The following is a 17,084-nucleotide window of genomic DNA, read 5'->3' on the forward strand; positions in this document are numbered from 1 at the left end:
CTTTCAGAGAAAATTCCCCTAGCAAACATTGGAAACAATCATCGAGAACAGGACCACTAAAATTGAGAAGATCAGGCCTTTTGAGAGTGCTACTATTCTAAAATTTGAAATTCATTGGCGGTTTTCCATCATGTGTCGCATATATTTCACCCTGGCATGTGTCTCCTCTCAAACTTAGATTCTCAAGTTTTTTGCTCCCCTCTTAACTATTCGTGGTGATGAATTGACAGACTGTCAATTCTGAATTTTTAACACAGTTATTTTGTCCTGATTTTTAGTTATATCACACTGCAAAATTTTTAGACAGTGAGGTCCACAACCTCACTATAAACACTTATTGTTTGTTTCAGTCTTCTCATTTGTTTTTATTCTTTTCTTCATAGGTTATACACACTTTTTAGCTTCAATTATGTTAAGATGTCCCAAACAAGTTGATTATTACTCCATCTAATGATGGAAATGTGTATATATTTGAATTGGTTTTTATTTCTGTCATGTCTCTTTTGTTTTTGCATTTGTTCCTTATGTTTTTATCACATTTTTAGCTTCCATTATGTAAATAACTTTAACCTCCCCCCCCCCTTTTTTTTTTTCACTGAAGATGACTCAAACGAGTCAAAACATGTTTGACTTTATTACTCCATCTAAGAATGGATTCATGTTCTGTATTGAATAGGAGGACACATTAAATTTTCCTTTGTAAACTGAATTTGTTTGGATGGACTGAAGAACCTCACGGTATAGATTAACAAAGTCTAAACTGAGAACAAAAATGGCTTCCACTGTAACAAAGTTTGGTTTATTCATGACTTTGAACTTGGCTGCGATGTGTGTGGAGACTTCTGCTGCAATAAACCAGTTCAGTTGGAGGAATGGTATAAATGAACTTTCACGAAAATGATCCTTCAAATGTTAGGCTGTGCATATTGAGTATAAATTTCATGAGTTTTTAGCAAGAAAAGGGGTAATTATTATTTAAAGTATGCTTGGACCTTGATAGTTGTAAAGTCTTTCAAAATATCTGCCATTGTGTCCACAAAGGAGTGCTTGAGATTTATAATAATGGTTGTGGTTTCTTACAGGCTATGAATAAAAATATATAGTTCAGCTTGTCCAGGCATTTGAAACTGAATGTGCAGGTGACTAAACAACCAGAAAAATTAAGTCTTGTATAGTCTGTCGGTAGGTTTTAGACAACTATGGGATACGAAAAGATATGAAAGTGCAAGTACTGGGAAGGAAGTGACTATGGCCTTAAAGGTACAGTCCTGGCATTTGCCTGATGTGAAAGAGGCAAATAGTGGAAAACCATCTTCAGCGTTGCTAACCTTTGATTCAAACCTTATTTTATGAATACAAGCTAATAGGAACGAGACCCACACAGCTTAAGGCAACCAACTCTTTTGGTCTTCAGGGTTTCTCAATTTAATAACTAGGTATGTCGTTCAAATGTTTCTTCAGATCTTCATCCATTTTACTTCACTCGTCCCATTCAACAGTCTCATGCAAACAAACAGACTGCCCAAATAGTAGGCATTTTGCATGGTCTCCTGCCTGCAGAAAAAGAAAAGTTCTTCTCACTGGCTTTCTGCTGTCAAATTTGGCAAGGCAATCTTTTTTTAATCCTTTTCTGCTCCCATTTCAAAATCTGGTATCGTCGCAGTGATCGAGAGTGACTGGCAGAACTTCACCTGGCCTTCGCAAACTGCGAGGTAACGTCATTGTGGCTAAATAACATACATTCATTGCCTGTCCACCCACTTAAAATGCTATGTGCCCACAGCACAAAACGTCCAGCGTGAGGACCTCTGCTACTCATACAAAGTGTATAGTGTACAATACCTTTATATTAGTAAAGAACAACATTGAAAGACCCTACCCTATCAAACTATCCTTAAATTGACATGGCATGCTGATTGCCAGGTACTTTCAGATTTCTAGTAGGTGAAAATATTATTTTTTGAATGAGTCTTGGTTCAGACTTTGTGGATACTTAAATTCCCATAACAATGGATACTGTATTTAGGGTTGAATTCAGGAGAACTTCTCACTGAAAATGGACCTCTTCATGACCAAGAAGTTCCATTCAGAATATTTCTTCTACCTGTCCAGCAATTTACTAGGACTTTTTTTGACTCATTTGAAATCTGTTTATTACCCTTTTCGTTTTGGACCCTTCAGTATTGTTTGGCTATCTTTTATTTTCTGGATGCTTTGTATCTGCAGAAGCATTTATTTCAAGCCTGGTTGTCATTCCACCAGAACGTACTCTTTTCCCTATCTTTCTACAGTTGTTCCAAGATGCTCTTGATCTTTGTAGGAATATATTCTTGGATACATCTCATTCTGTTTTAAGTAATTTGAAACTCTGTAATATTTTTTCTTATATAACTTTTCGCTGATCATTTCCATGCACATCTAAACATTTTTTTCAGTTTATTTTTTAAAATAAAAAGTTTGGTAAAATCTAAGAATGTTCTTGTTCTCTTCTGGTGTAGTTTTAGCCCAAAACATACCAAGGAGTGTGATTTTTAGACTACCAAATCATTGTTTGTATTACTTCATGGAAATGCAGAACTGGAAAATTACAAATGTTTAGTGACTTGTTAATGGTGAAGCATAGTGTGGGTTTCTACTAAGTAGAAGCTGTCAACTAAAACTCAGTAATGAATTAATTTGCAATTATCGTTAAAACTAATACAGTAGTTTTTTGTTTTAGCTTTTTAACAGTTACAGAAAGGTTATGAAAGCATTTAAGTAAACTATTGCTTAAGTTTCTTCTTGTGAACTAGATCAACTCTCCAGTTTTTCGTTACATAAGGTAAGAATTAAGGGAGAGAGAGAGAGAGAGAGAGAGAGAGAGAGATACATAATAACTACTGAAGTGTCCAAGCAGGTTCAACGTTCATTGTTGTAATGTGCTGAAATGTTCAAAATCTGAACTTAGATATCTAGGTTCAAAGATACACCATTTTCTTTTTGACCCCTAAAAAGCAAGTCCCTGAGAGTCTAGAAAGTAAACACTATTTAAATCTAATCATTGTGAATTATTGTGTGCATGGCCATTGGCTGCAATAAATTATTGAATTATCATGAATACACATAATTTTCCTGTTCTGTTTAATAGTTTCATTGCACTTTCCATAGCTCTTTTATGCTGCTTTCTTAAACGAAACCCAGTTCACATATTTTTTTCTAGATAACTGATTTTTTTTTTAAATTTGTGTCTTTTATCTACTTTATAAATGTTACTCAAATTGTTGCACTGATGAGTGTTCCACAGGTTCCTTTCTTTTGTAAAATAAAAGGCAGGGCTGACAATACATGCTATTTAATTGTTTACAGCCATGGTATAGTCATAAATACTCCTGTTGAAATGCTGAGTAAATGTCCATGTTTTTGTTTTCAAACAGAGTTAGCTTTGGTGGATCATTTTCAACAATATCTAATTTCACATGAAATGGTAACAACCGAGCATGTGGCCGTGTGGTTAGTCACACAGCTGTGAGCTTGCATTCAGGAGATAGTGGGTTTGGACCCCACTGTCGGCAGCCCTGAAGATGGTTTTTCATCGATTCCCATTTTCACATGAGTCAAATGCTGGGGCTGTACCTTAATTCAGGCCATGGCTGCTTCTTTCACACTTCTAGCCCTTTCCTGCCCCATCATCACTATAGGATCTATTTGTGTCGGTGCAACATAAAACAACTTGTTAAAAAAAACAGTCGGCTAAATAATCTGTGACATGGATTGGATAACAAAATTGCCAGCTGTGTTGGCTTGGGAAACATTACTGAATGTTAAAAGTTTGATATAGGATAAAGGCACTCCTTCCTATGAACTTTTAACTTGACCTGAAGGGATTTCATTAATTTCTTTCAACTTTGTGTGAGAATTTAAATATCAAGGCTTCTATCCAGATCATCTTAAGCTTTCACTACCAGACTTGCGGAGATTATCTGTGTTTGTTTTCTTTGCAAATTTTAGTTGCGAGACAAATTAGGGAAGTTTAATTGGGGCCATGGCAACTTCTTGACTTCATGAGTTGACAGCGCTGTTAGGACGTTCATGTAAGTGATGGAAAGGAATAAACCATTGCAAATTACATTGTATATAGAAATATAAGTACAGCAAAAGGAACACACAGTAGGATAATCAATCTATCAATCAATCACTGCTGATCTGCATTTAGGGCAGTCACCAAGATGGCAGATTCCCTATCTGTTGTATACCTAGACTTTCCTTCAATGAATTTCCAAATTTTTTGCAATTATTTAACATCTCCCTTGGTAAATTATTCCAATCCCTAACTCCCATTCCTATAAACAAATATTTGCCCCAATTTGTCCACTTGAATTCCAACTTTATCTTCATATTGTGATCTCCGTTACTTTTTAAAATGCCACTCAAACTTATCCGTCTACTAATGTCATTCCACGCCATCTCTCTACTGACAGCTCGGAACATACCAATTAGAATTGATTATTTTATCCATGATGGTTCAGTCTTGTCCATATTGACTTGCGTTCAATTTATATGAAACTTTTTTCTGCCTTGTCGATACTTCACATTTTATTATAATTACCTCCTGTACATGTTTCGAGAGCTCAACTGCTCTCTTCCTCAGCGGTGCAAAACATCGAACAAAAATCTGTGGACTTAACACATTTGTACTATACAGTCATCAACAAAACAAATTATTCATAAATCTTGAAATCGTTAAAGTATTTTTGTGTCCAAACTGTTCAGTTATAGTTAACTACGTAATTTAGTAAAAACTTAAAAAAAATGGAATAATTTTCAAATCATAAAATGAATAAAAGCTATCAAGTTAGTTGCTGTATACTAAAATTTGAAATGCTGTCTGCTCTGTTCTTGAAAAGTTCTCCTTTACTTAAATCCTTATTTAAACCTAAAAAAGAAAAACACATTTAAATTTCTAATCTGTAATTCAAATATCTTATTTGTATATTTTATTCCAAAAATTGTCAATTAACTTGCTGCTAAAGCTCTAAAACCTTTCATATAAATCAGAATTTCTCCGCAAGAGCACAGGCCACTACATCATCTGATACCAGTATGACAAAGGAAGTTTTTAACATTGCATTAGGCACGCCCTAAAAGAATTTCCCTCTTAACAATTACAGGATCAGATAAAGCTTCACCTACTCTAATTATCCGAGGTCTGTTTTCTAGAAATATAGCCACCCATTCAGTCACTCTTTTGTCTAGTCTAATTGGTACTAATTTTTGCCAGTAATCTTCCATAATCTAAGCTATCAAATGCCTTTGATAGGTCAATTGCGATACAGTCCATTTGACCTTTGACCCATGCATTGTGCAGTGGTTTCTGTAGAACATCATGTTGTTCAAACTCTACAAAATGAATTATTTGTCGGTTGATATAGCCATCAGAGTGAGCATATGTTGCAGAAGAAATCTGAATCCTCGTATGTCGTGGACAATACAGCAATTAGCCTACCTCATCCCTTTGTTAGACTGAGCAACTTGAATATGGTATGCAGATCCACTCAGCTCGTTAAACATCTACCGAACAGACCTTTCACTCAGACAGGGTATAAGCGATGTTCATGGTAGCCTACACTTTGGGGATTGCAACACCTGTTGAAGTCGTTCATGATTCTCGATTTTGGTGACAGTTCTTGAGCCCCCTGTTGTCACCTTTTGTTGATGTTAAGACTGATCCCATATGATGGAACTTTATGACAGCTAACATTGTTCTGTTGTTTGGTGCTTCCTTATTAAATTGTTCCTTCTACTGTTCTCAAACTGGAAGCATAGTTGGTCCATTCTGACTCCCTGCTTCATGTGATTAGAAATAATGTTCCATGATAAAACACCTTATCTTGTTCTGACAACCATAACTGCAAAAATTAACACAACACTGAATTCACAATATGTTAAACTATTATATACGGTAAATAAATATTTAGTTGCTAGGGAAATGTAGACAGCAGGTGAGTAATAATTTCAGTATAGTTTGTTTTGCAACATACCGTACAATAAATTTGCCCTTATTCCTTTTCAACAATCTGAAGAAAAAATTTAAAGATCTGTACATGATCATATCATTGGATTCTCACTTGGGAGTTTTTCATACCATTTTGACATTTTTTTTTTTAAATAATGGCCCCTTGCTAGGATACATGTTTGAATCTTGACATACCATCCAGAAGGTCATATAGACATTTTTAGTCTAATTTGTCCCATTCATTGCTGACAGTTCAGGACAAATTGTACAGATTATGTCGTTGGTCAGGATGTATATCATGCTTCAATTTATCTCAGAAATATTCATTGCTGCTCACGTTGGGAAACAGGTAGGCCACTCCATCATTTGATACCGACATGACAAAGGAGGTTTTTAACATTGCATTAGGCGCGCCCTAAAAGAAGCATCAATGTTGCACCATATCTGAGAGATGCATAAATTCAGTCCATCTACAGCTGATGGCAGAGCTGTTGAGGATCCCACCAGCGGAATCACTGACGGACTGAACATACATACACAACCCCTATGTAATTTTTAGAAGATAGAAACCAACTTAAAATGCTTTTTCAGGTTTATTTACAACATATCCACTGAAATATTGAGACAGGACACTGGCATATTTGAAACAATTCAACTGATAGTTCTTTCCAGTCTTCAGGATTCTGAAATCGTAATGTTACTGATTAGTCAAACAACTCCCTGAACATAGCAGAGTTTTACAAATAATCTTCATCTACAATTTCAAAAGGTCTTGAGCTGCAAGCACTATCATATACAATAATGAACTAATTCACAGCAAATCAAATGCATTAAACAAGAAAACTTATAACTCGCGTCGTATCTTTGATATAACGCTGGCAGCAGCTTGTGACCTTTGTATTGCAAGAAGGTCACAGCAGTACTGGATGTCACCACTTCCCAGACAGGAAGCTAGGAGGAGAGATGGGCTTCTAGCCCCAAAGAAGCTAAGTTACAACAAATAAACACACCATGAATGATGACTGTATAATGTACATTTGATTTATCATTTCATTAAGATAAATTCATCTCTGAAATGCTGGTGATGTTTTTCTATTATTGGTTGGAGAATATGAAGCATTTAGTATGCTCCTGACCAACTAGGAGAGGTGTACGGTGGTGTGTTTGTAATGCCACTTCAGAACATTGCTGCACAGGCTGGGTACATTGTCAAATGTATAGTGTCCTGGTTGCTTCAGTGATAGTCCAGCTATAGAAATGTGATATTTGTAGGTATACAGCACGCTGTATCAAATCTGGGGGTGTCCATTTGTTAGAATTCCTTGTATACCTGTAATGGGCTGCAAATTTCTGAGCTGCAAGTACTGTACATTGTTAATGCTCCAGGGAATGCAGATTGGCATAGTGTGATCTGTTTCTGGCAGTTTCCTTCTTCTCATGATGTCCTGTAGCCTTCAGCTCAAGATTCCTCCGAGCCAGCAGTTGAAGATAGCCATGTTAGTAAGTGGACGGACTATATGAGCTAAGAAATGAACACTACTTGTTCTGAAACAGTTCCACCTCTGAACTAAATAATTTTGATTTACTCGCACATGTCAAACAACTTACCGTTTAAGATGCATGTTGGGCAAGATAGCTATATGTCTACTCCAGGGGTGATGCAAAAGTGATCACTTTTCTTTTATGAGTGTACAAGAAATTCTGTGAAGTTAAAAAATAATTGATGTTTCAATGAAGATTCTATTCTAGTGGAAGATTTTGGAAAATATTTTAATATTGCCTTGCTATATCCCTGCCAAGTACTAATAAAGTTTTACACATTTATACTTATGTAGACTTTAACAAGAATTTTGTATTCCCTATGTGGGTATCATTGAAAAATTATACTAGTTGTATGCTTCCATAATTGTTATTGTTATTATTATTATTATTATTATTATTATTATTATTATTATTATTATTATTATTATTATTATTCTTTTATGACCACATAGGATCACTTTAGTCAGTCCGTCGTTCAGGTCTCTTTGAAGGGATTGTTCGGGCTTTGCGGTCCTCCCAGTACTTCTTCAGACGCTCCGATCTTCGTGCCCTTTCCTCAGTTGAAAATGTGCGTGGTGTTGGTTTGTTTTGTGTAAGGGTAAAGCGGAGGTTTGTATTCTTTAGTTTTGTATTCAATTTTATCTTATTTTTGGTGTCTTCTGTTGTAAGGCCTATTTCCTTCAGATCCTCTCTTACTTCTCTGATCCATTTACATCCTGTTGTGGTATTTTTTGAGACGAGATTGTGTTGTACTAGTTGTTTCAGAAGTCTCGAGTCCTGCATCCTCATGATATGTCCAAAGAATCCCAGTCTCCTCTTACGCATAGTATCTGTAATGGGTTCTAGCTCTTTGTACACGACTTTGTTAGGTATTAACCGCCACTGTTCATCTTTGATATTTTTTGTTGATACAGGTTCTTCCAATCCTCCTTTCAATTTTCTGAAGTCTGTCAGTCTTTGATTGTTTATTCAGCTAAAAGAGTGTTTTTGCTGCATATGTAGCTTCCGGTTTTATAACTGTGTTGTAGTGTTTTATTTTTGCATTTATTGATAGACCTTTCTTTTTGTAGATATCCCATGTTAATTTTTGTGCTTTAGCTAATCTATTTGTTCTTGCTTGGATTGAGATTTTTTCATTTAAGTTATGTGTTATTACTTCTCAAAGATATTTAAACTGAGTTACTATTTTGATTTTATTACCATTTATGGTGACTTCTTTTAGCTGTGTTGGTTTTTGGGGCATAATTTCTGTTTTTTCAAATGATATTTTGAGGCCAATTTTATTTGCAATGTTTTGAAGTTCTGATATCTGGGTTTTTGCTTCTTTTATGTCCACTGCTAGTAATGCTAAATCGTCAGCAAAACCCAGGCAATTTGTTTTGATTTTTCGGCCAATCTTTATTTTGAGGGGGACATATTCTAAACCATTCCCTCATTACCATTTCTAGAGCACAGTTAAATAATAATAATATTATTATTATTATTATTATTATTATTATTATTATTATTATTATTGTTGTTGTTGTTAATCCTAAAATACTTCTTGTGGATGTGTGATATGAAAGCATGTATGTGCTGTTTTCAAATTCTCAAGATTCTCGCATACTTCAAGAATGTCCTGCAAAGCTAACGAAAGGGGTACATTTTTCATTTGAAGTTTTGTAATTGTGAAACTTACAAAACCAAAGTTAGATTTAATGTATACGAAGTCTCCTTGAACTCCCTTCACACACAAAGCGTTGCTAATGCTCACAGCATCTTCTTTGTTTAGTTTCTTGGGGACTGATTTAGGAGCTCAAAATTGTCCGCATAATAGCACGCCACATCCAAGCCAGCTACCCCACGTGGTGCATACTGGCTGCGGTGATAGCGGTAAATCAGCAGCGCGCTGTTTGAATAAACTCATATGACTGGTTGTTTTTATGAACACTGTCTCCAAAGGTGCTATTTCTCTGTTCACATTTGGAAGAGTACTCCTTATTGTTTCAATAACACTGTAACTTACATACCATGTGCTAAACAGTTTAAATGAATCATCTTGCTATCCAGAACTTTCAACCCTTAGGATGCTTTAACCATGTAAGGCTAGTAATTAATAGATGCACTTTATCATGTCAGATTCCATCAGGCCACAGAAGCACCACAGCTTCATTAAAATATATATAAGTAATGTATAATTGTTAATTTTCTCAAGATGAATCATTGTCAGTAAAATGACTGTGATGGATCACAAATTTTGTGTACTGTCTTAGAGTAAAATTTTGGTAAATAATACACTGTGTTAACTCGTGAGGGAGAAGAAGTTTGACATACTTCTTTAACATTTCACGTAGTACTGGATGTTGCACCTTCAGTGCTGTATTAGCCATAAGAAATGCTTGACAAATATCTTGTGAGAACTGCCAGTTTGCTGGACCAGGTCCCAGAGCTTGCATTTTGGGAAGAAAACATTGTATTGGCTTCTTTAACAAAGCAAATTTCATGTTTTTTGCTGTCTCAATATAAGACATAATGCATAATGAGCCCCTTTAGGTGGGGTGATGGTCCCCATAGTGGAGGAAATGCCACTGCAATCCATTATGCGGCATCTGTTCTCCAGGTTAGGGGCGGCTGCACAAGGTGTCTGTACTCCAGAGGAGCTCCCTCATTATCACCTCGCTGGATCCCATCCAGAGTTGTAACTCGGGACCTAGTCCCACACAGGTGACACCTTGACAGTCAACCATGGAAGGTCTTTTAAGGAATTCTCCACCGGCTGAACCAAGTGTTCAGAGAAGGCAGCATTCGGACACGGTGGGCTGCCACCTAAAAGATACCGTGAAGTCGGAGGCACGGAAATACCCCAGTACCACATATACGAATGGGACAAAATCAAGAATCAAACCAAAGCAGATAACGTACTTCTCTACACACAATATAAACTCGCTCATGCAAACCGGTAAACTAAAAGTGATCACTGACATAATGGACCAATGCAAAATTCTTATCATGGGATTACAGGAAATTAGAAACACTGACCAGGATGCCTTGGAATCTCAAGGGTACAGATATTATAAAGGTATACCTGGGAAGAGAGTGATGAAGAATGTCCCACAATTTGGAACAGGACTTTTGGTCAGCCTTAAAATAATAAACTCAGTTCAAGAATGCAAATCACAGTCTCCACGACTCTCAACGCTCACCTTAAAGGCATCTAATAAAATCTATACTATAAAAAATGCCCATGCTCCCACTAATGATAAAAACAACTCCTCAAAAGACCATGAGGAAACAGAAGAATTTTGCGACCTATTGGATCAGACCATAGATAACATCCTCAAACACCATGTAAAATCATTAATAGGCGACTTCAGCGCTCAACTAGGCAGAGAAAGAAAATACCCTGACATCGTCAGAAAATGGCCAGCACACAAGGAAACAAATAAAAATGGAGAGAGACTAGTTGACCTGTGTAGAAACCAAACCTTAATCTCAAAATCTACATATTTTAAGAAGAAACCTGAAAAACTCAAAACTTGGAAACACCCTGCCTACACTAAAGGAGAATGGCAACTGGATCACATCTGCATGGACAAATACCACCACAAAGAGATCTATAACGTCAAAGTCCTCCGTGGAATAGACAGGTTCAGATCACTACGTAGTTAAAATTAAACTCGCTCCCCAGAGGAGACAACAAAAGCAAGCCCTTAAAACGAAAAGAAAAATAGATCCTACCCAGCTAATCAACAACAAAAATTACCAGAAATCAACTGAAAAAATAAAAATCACAGATAAATTTGAAGACTTAGTACACAACCTTAAACAAATCATAGAAGACCTGGCTCCAATTAAACCACGTAAAAAACACCAGTGGTGGAACAGTGAATGTGATGAAACGTTGGAGAAAAGACATCAGGCATGGCTATTATATCAGTTCCAAAAAACAGAAATATCCTATCAAAATCTAGTATAAAGAGAAAAGAAACTACCCAAGTCTTAAGAAGAATAAAAAGCCAGCATCATAAGGACACACTGCAGTTAATTGAAGAACAGTTCAATGAAAATCAAGGGGCTACTACAAAACCTATGAAGGATGAAAATGGTCAGCTGGCTCATAACAATAAAGACAATGCAGAAATTTTGGCTAAATATTTCAACAAGCTTTTAAATTGTGAGGAACCTTCAGAACTCCTTCATTTGGACACCAACACACCGATAAAAACACCACCAGAGAACATCAATCCCCCCACAATAAAGGAATTCTACCAAGCTGTGAATAAATTAAAAAACTACAAAGCGCCAGGAGAAGATCAGACCTTTGCAGAAATCTGGAAATATGCAGGAAGATCAGCAAAAGTTGCCCTCCATCATAAACTTGTCTCTATCTGGATTAAAGAACTACACCCTACCAGAACACTGGACAACAGCCCTCATTCACCCACTGCACAAAAAAAGAGACAAAACCGACCCTAATAACTACAGGGGAATCTCGCTCCTAGACATAAGATACAAAATATTTTCAATAATCATCCTAAATAGGATAAGTTTACTACAACTTGAGAAAGAACTAGGAGAATATCAAGGAGGTTTCAGATGCTGGAGGAGCTGTCCTGATCAGATCATGAGTCTTAAGTTGATAATGGACTATAACAGAAGAAGAAACAGAGAGATGATAACATTTCTAGATTTCAAGAAAGCTTATGATTGCATCCATAGAGAATCTCTGTTTAAAATTTTAAGACACCTTGGACTACACATGATAAAATTGACTCTCACTAACACCAAATCAAAAGTGAAATTTAGGGTGAAACATCAGAGACTTTTGTAATTAAAACTGGACTACAGCAGGGAGATGGGCTCCCACCACTAGTATTTAATTGTACTCTAGAAATGGTAATGAGGGAATGGTTTAGGAAATGTCCCCCAAAAATAAAGATTGGCCGAAGAATTAAAACAAATTGCCTGAGTTTCGCTGACTATTTAGCATTACTAGCAGTGGACATAAAAGAAGCAAAAACCTAGATATCAGAACTTCAAAATATAGCAAATAAAATTGGCCTCAAAATATCTTTTGAAAAAACAGAAATTAAGCCCCAAAAACCAACACAACTAAAAGAAGTTACCATAAATGGTAATAACATCAAAATAGTAACTCAATTTAAATATCTTGGAGAGGTAATAACACATAACCTAAATGAAAAAATCTCAATCCAAACAAGAACAAATAGATTAGCTAAAGCACAAAAATTAACATGGAATATCTACAAAAAGAAATGTCTATCAATAAATGCAAAAATAAAACACTACAACACAGTTATAAACCGGAAGCTACATATGCAGCAGAAACACTCTTTTAGCTGAATAAACAATCAAAGACTGACAGACTTCAGAAAATTGAAAGGAGGATTGGAAGAACCTGCATCAACAAAAAATAACAGAAAGATGGACAGTGGCGGATAATACCTAACAAAGTCATGTACAAAGAGCTAGAACCCATTACAGATACTATGTGTACGAGGAAACTGCGATTCTTTGGACATATCATGAGGATGCAGGATTTGAGACTTCTGAAACAACTAGTACAACACAATCTCGTCTCAAAAAATACCACAACAGGATGTAAATGGATCAGAGAAGTAAGAGAGGATCTGAAGGAAATAGGCCTTACAACAGAAGACACCACAAATAAGACAAAATTGAATGCAGAACTCAGGAATACAAACCTCTGCTTTACCCTTACACAAAACAAACCAACAACACGCACATTTTCAACTGAGGAAAGGGCACGAAGATCGGAGCGTCTGGAGAAGTACTGCGAGGACCGCAAAGCCCGAACAATCCCTTCAAAGAGACCTGAACAATGGACTGACTAAAGTGATCCTATGTGGTCATAAAAGAGGAAAAAGAATAATGCATAACTCGCGAATGAATGTCTGTAGTTATGTTGCAAAATAATACAATTATGTTAGTTTTAACAATCTCTAAACTCCGGCACAAGTAATATTCTTCACACCTTTGGAATACATCTTTTTTCATTGAAAAGAGAACTCCACACTATCAGTCTGTCTTGCAAGTTGGCAGACCATTGTAATTTCAAGTAAAATTTCCTGTTAAGATATGGACTGGTGTAGGGGCAAAGGAGGCTTAATGAAACTTTGATGGCTCTAGGCCCCTGCTGTCCTTAATTATAAAAATTGCCCCGTGTCCGGGGAACCATCTGGTGACGAATGAACGTACCATTCCCACTTCTATTGAAAATGAAAACCTACAACCTGTTCTCCAATCATTGACCAGGTCAGGGATGAAATGAAATGAATTTTATATAGGCTGTTAGTACGATGGGGTCACCACTCCCAAAGTGATTTATTAATGAGTGATAGATGAAATGAAATGATATTGGAGAGTATTGCTGGAATGAAAGATGGCAGGGAAAACTGGAGTACCCAGAGAAAAACCTGTCCCGCCTCCACTTTGTCCAGCGCAAATCTCACATGGAGTGACCGGGATTTGAACCACAGTATCCAGCGGTGAGAGGCCGACGCGCTGCCGTCTGAGCCACGGAGGTTCCCACTTCTATTATAACATCTAAATTCAAACCTCATTGTTTGAGATGCCGTTCTTATGGACAGTCGAGGTTTTCTTCTGATGACGCAGAGCAAAGTTCTCTGCGAAACGTAAAGAATTTCACCTTATTTTCTTGACATGGCATAAGCCCAAAAGCCTGTATCATGTCTATCTGAGAATTCATTCAGAAGTAATAATAATAATAATAATAATAATAATAATAATAATAATTAAGATAGTCCAAGTTGTGGTTTTCATTAGCAATAACTGTGAATAATCACTCATTATGATTTAATGTTTCAGCAAATCCATGCTATAATATCAGCAAGCAGATCAGTGAAAAGCTCTAAAAAGCTTCGTCGAGTGTTGGAAATTATCCTGGCCTTTGGAAATTACTTGAATAGTAGTAAACGTGGCCCAGCATATGGTTTTAAGTTGCAGAGCTTGGATACATTGTTAGACACCAAATCAACTGACAAACGTATGTGTTTGCTGCACTATATTGTTGATACAATTCGGTACAAGTTCCCTGAATTGCTACACTTCGATGCCGAGCTGCTGTATATTGACAAGGCTGCTGTTGGTGAGTTTACTGCTAATAGTTTTGTACATTCTTTTTGCAGTAAGTTGATTGAGAGAGCTTTTGATGAATGGAATTTTGATTGAGCCTTTCTTATTAGAAACCTATGCATGTCTGTTGATTTTTCTTTCCTCTGGGCTTCATGATCACATTTTTCACAAATAAACTTCAGGAGCAGGGCTGGAGAGTTTCAAGGAATGTGTTGCACAAGGTCTAAGTCAAGAAATAGAAAAGCACAATTGGGAAGTTGGCTCCAAGAAGGGAACAGAGTGGAAAATGTCCTTTGTATGGAGAATGCTTTAAATGTTCACTATGTTGTTCTTTGCTATTCTATTTGGAATCTTTGAAATATTTCAAATTTTTGTATGGTAGCCCTGTTTGAAGAAATGAATAGTGGAAAAATATGGCATTGGTTGTGCATCTTATTTATGAACAAACGCAAATGTAAAAGATCCACCAATTCAATACATCGTATATTCAGATATAATTATTACCTGACAGGAAGTATTTGTAAGTGTTTTGTCCAGTTGTTGGACATCTTCAGCTATTGCCATTGCTACTAAACCATTAATGCTAAAATATTAAAAGAACAATGTAATAAAATCTATGGGAAACTAGAGTATGACTCATTAAAATCTAAAACAAAACATCAAATTAAAATATTAATAGAAAGTGCATCTGTCAAGTCGTAAAATCTTGAATATTCTGGTAAGCTAATCACTAAAGTCTTAAAATTGTTCTTTGATGTGTTGATACACAAGGTCTTGATGTGGTGAATTCCAAATTATGTGTCGCATGTAACAAAGCGCATTAAAACATTGAATAAATAGGATGTACCTCCTCCTTTGGCATGGATTAGTCTTATTTAATGTTGCGGTGAACTTCAACAGGGAACAACTGAACCTTTTGAATATTGAGGTCTTGCTATTGACAACTGTATATAACGCGTAAATCATGTGAGGTCTAAAACAAAAGAAAAATCTGAATTAAATCATAGTACTCAATATTTTTGAGAACATTTTTATCCATTTAGACCAAAGATTCAACCCTACAGGGAATCTTAACAAAATTTCTGAAAAATGAAACATCTTATCTGAAGAGTTATTCAAAGTTATAAAGAAACGGAAAACAAGGAACAAACCTCTCCCCACTTCGTCTTGTCTCGCATTAGTACCGCCCACTTTAGTCTCTCCCTCTCTACCCACGCCACCAGCGGCTGACAAGGTCACCTCCCAGTTGGAACACTCTATTAATGTACAGAGAACCAGTCTCATTATAACAAGTCTGCAGACTGGCCCGACAAGTTCCAACGGTGTCGGCGGAGAGTAAGTTGTCACTTAACTTCCAAATTCTTGTTCAGGTTCTTTCTCTTTGGTCTTAAATTTAGTTTGGATCTTTTTTTTTTTTTAGATCTCACACAATTTAAGTGTTATATACAGTTGTCAATAACAAGACCTCAGTATTCAAAAGACCGGGCGAGTTGGCCGTGCGCGTAGAGGCGCGCGGCTGTGAGCTTGCATCCGGGAGATAGGGGGTTCGAATCCCACTGTCGGCAGCCCTGAAGATGGTTTTCCGTGGTTTCCCATTTTCACACCAGGCAAATGCTGGGGCTGTACCTTAATTAAGGCCACGGCCGCTTCCTTCCAACTCCTAGGCCATTCCTATCCCATCGTCGCCATAAGACCTATCTGTGTCGGTGCGACGTAAAGCCCCTAGCAAAAAAAAAAAAAGTATTCAAAAGGTTCAGTGGTTCCCTGTTGAAGTTCATCGCAACATTAAATAAGACTAATCCATGCCAAAGGAGGATGTACATCCTAATTTTAAACCTTTTTATGTACTTTATTATATGCGACACATAATTTGGGTTTCACCACATCAAGACCTTGTGTATCAACACATCAAAGAACAGTTTTAAGACTTTAGTGATCAGCTTGCCAGAATAAGTGTGATTTTATGACTTGATAGATGCACTTTCTATTAATAATTTAATGTATCATTTTAGATTTTAATTAGTCATACACTAGTTTCCCAAAGATTTTATTCCATTGTTCTTTCAATATTTTAGTGTTAATGGTTCAGTACTAAATGGCATTAGCTGAAGATGTCCAATAATTGCCGACCAAACATGCACTAGTACTTGATGCCAGGTAATAATTTTATCTGAATATGTGATGTATTGAATTAGTGGATCTTTTGCATTTGCACAGGATTAGTGACATCAATACAGAACCATAATGAAATTTTTAATATGTAATATCTTATTTATTCCATCTCATGTGTTGTAGCATTTCAGAACATGAATAAATTGAATATGTATGTTTTGATTTATGAGTACTACTAGTTTAGATTGATCATTAAATGTTACCAGACTTGGTGTACAGAAACCTGCAAACAAGAGTGAGATGAAGCAAGAAGTGAAAGAGA

At 36.3% G+C, this 17,084-nt stretch overlaps 1 protein-coding gene across 1 annotated transcript in view; it reads left to right on the forward strand.

Moving 5' to 3' along the window:
- The window catches only part of Frl (formin-like protein), a 477,209-nt gene that overhangs the window by 415,799 nt on the left and 44,326 nt on the right, over positions 1-17,084 (forward strand). The window contains exon 16 of the mRNA XM_067142136.2: positions 14,384-14,663. Coding sequence (XP_066998237.1) covers positions 14,384-14,663 — 280 coding nt within the window. The remainder of the gene's footprint in view (positions 1-14,383; positions 14,664-17,084) is intronic.

This window comes from Anabrus simplex, chromosome 2, assembly GCF_040414725.1.
Source record: "Anabrus simplex isolate iqAnaSimp1 chromosome 2, ASM4041472v1, whole genome shotgun sequence".
NCBI classification, from domain to species: Eukaryota; Metazoa; Arthropoda; class Insecta; order Orthoptera; family Tettigoniidae; genus Anabrus; species Anabrus simplex.